Genomic DNA, 2,500 nt, shown 5'->3' on the forward strand with positions numbered 1-2,500 from the left:
AGGATTATGCCATCAGGAACATACAGGACACATTCAATATTGATGTAAGTTTATTCAATTGGCTATGAATAAAAGAAACAGTATGTCAGATTGAACGTTTAGTCTTTGTACTGTTGTTGCAGCAGTGATTGTCATGTAGGGTATATTTAGATAATTTGCAGGAAATATAATTTGATTGGTATGTGACTCATTAAAGTTGCGAAAGAAAATGCTAGATAAAAGAAAAATGCATGTAATTTGAAAGGGCATTGTCCAGCAACTAGATATGCATGAATGATGTATTTAAATATTAACATTGCCTGGCTAACTTTTAAAAAACATGGAATAGTTTTAAATTGACTAAGTTCCACCAGTTTAAAGATTTTTTTATACTTCACCCCCCACCCCTCCCAACCATCGCAATCATTCACCTTACAACAGGACGTGCCAGGGGAGATTGACCGTCTGAAAGAACTCAAGAATGAGGCTATGCAATCTGTGACGGACCTGAAGCGCAGCGTTTCAGAGCTTGAGATGACTGAAGATGAAGCACTAAGAGAGGTAACAGTATTAATTGAATGAGTTGTTTCCTCTATTGAATTAATTGCAAAGAATAAGATGTGATTGTTACTCAGGAAATTAAAACAAAATAGAGTGAACACATAGATATTTTTCATGCTGTGTGGGATTAAATATGGCAGGGTTTTTGGATACAATGATGAATGTTAACTAACTTGTTTCCTATGTAGCCCTAGCATGATTGATGGCAATGTTATAAGCTTACGTTATTTTTATTTATGTATTGATCTTTTGATAATTATCAGGATTATAGATAGTCTGTTAGCAAATACAAAATTACAACACAAAGATTTACGGAACGTGATACAAAATGAATTCTCTTTTTTAATCAGCAACATTTACAAGCTGTTCTGGCCATGTATTTTGAGCTTTAAGGTCTCAGTGGTTTTAGTCCACTGGCTCTGGGTACAATCACCATCCACTTTATTTCATCATCATCACCAGTCATCAGTCATCATCATCAGTTATTATCAGTCATCATCAGTCATGATCCATCATCATCACTATTATTGAAATTGTTATTTTTTATAGTATTAGGAGTACTAATAGTAAAATAGTACTATCTTTCCAAAAATGCAAGGAATAGGGTACACAGTTAAGTTCAGGTAGGACTAAGCTATTATTTCTGCCAATATGGAAACTGTCTTGGGAGGCCTTGGTTTAACTCTGCCCCCATTTATTAGTGGCAGGGTAATGACATGAAAAAACAATTTTGAACAGTAATTTGCTAAGTGCATACATATTATCTGCTTATTTTGAGAATTTATTGCATTTTGATTTTTTATGATAAGGCTTATAACTAGCAGCCTGTATTTATTCCTTCTCCATAATGTAATCTCGGTAAAATTATGATTAATAGGGTAAAATAATTCTACAATAACGTGAATGGTTGCTGTTGCAAAGGATGTTTGTAAATGTTTTATGTGAAAACTAGCAACATCTGAGAGTGTCTAGTGAGACTTCCATTAAAAGACTCATTTATGACTAAGCACGTGTGGATCATTAATGTGTAAATAATATCAATAACATAAAATCCCACTGGACTGCATGCTCTCCTTGCATCAATGAGTTAAATACAATTACAACAATTTGTAGTGCATATGACTGTTCTTAAAAAAGAAAAGACTTGCATTGATGAAATTATTGTAAAAGTTAAGATAATTGATTTCACTATAAGCATTTTATCAGCTAGACTTTTTAAATAAGCATGGATTCTCAGTGTATTACTTCTTAATAAGAACCTGATATATCTTTTCATAATGCATATTTTAAAAATTGTAAGCATTTTTAAATTTTTGTTGATTGTATTAGTGAAAATAACCTTATTATCCTTAGCTGGAAGTGGAAAGAGCTTTATTAGAAGGGGAACTGGTTCCTCTTCGTGAAAAGCTTCTGGCAGATGAAGAGCGCCTGGAGATGCTTCTACAGCAAAGTAGTGCTCTTGAGGAAAAGTGTCAACAGGAAAGATCCCACCATCAACAGGCTATTGAGGTATGTACTGGAGTAAACCATTGGTGTTGCTTTTATGACAATAATCGTGCCTTCACTGAATTGTCAGATACAGTGCCTTGTGCATTATAATATTTGTTATAATGAGTTACAAAATGAATAAACTTGCCTTATTTACTAATCCTTTATACAGTATTTGATTCAGGGATATATAGAACAGATATGTAAATTGTTGTCACTTATTTTATGCTCTAAAAATAGTGTGTGTACTATCCACTTACACATATTAATATATTCCTCGTCAAAGCTGCTGTCGAGTGCCCAGGTATTCATAAACCTATTCCTAGTTTGAATACAAAAAAGTAGACAAGAACAAAAATACAATTCTAAAATAAAATAAAAAAAATCACCCATCAAGAATATGGGGGACTGTATTCCCCCCACCGAATCCGACCCTGTGACACACACTCACAATATTTTCCTTGAAATACTT

General features: G+C 33.4%; 1 protein-coding gene across 1 annotated transcript in view; it reads left to right on the forward strand.

Annotated features, from left to right (window-relative positions):
- The first annotated feature begins 7 nt into the window (after positions 1-7).
- Positions 8-2,500, forward strand: part of LOC138861170 (pleckstrin homology-like domain family B member 3) — a 4,176-nt gene continuing 1,683 nt past the window's right edge. Inside the window, exons 1-3 of the mRNA XM_070120048.1 lie at positions 8-44; positions 421-540; positions 1,894-2,049. Of these exons, the coding sequence (XP_069976149.1) occupies positions 469-540; positions 1,894-2,049 (228 nt within the window). The 5' untranslated portion in view covers positions 8-44; positions 421-468. The remainder of the gene's footprint in view (positions 45-420; positions 541-1,893; positions 2,050-2,500) is intronic.

The sequence above is a fragment of the Penaeus vannamei genome, unplaced genomic scaffold, assembly GCF_042767895.1.
Source record: "Penaeus vannamei isolate JL-2024 unplaced genomic scaffold, ASM4276789v1 unanchor2051, whole genome shotgun sequence".
Classification (NCBI taxonomy): Eukaryota; Metazoa; Arthropoda; class Malacostraca; order Decapoda; family Penaeidae; genus Penaeus; species Penaeus vannamei.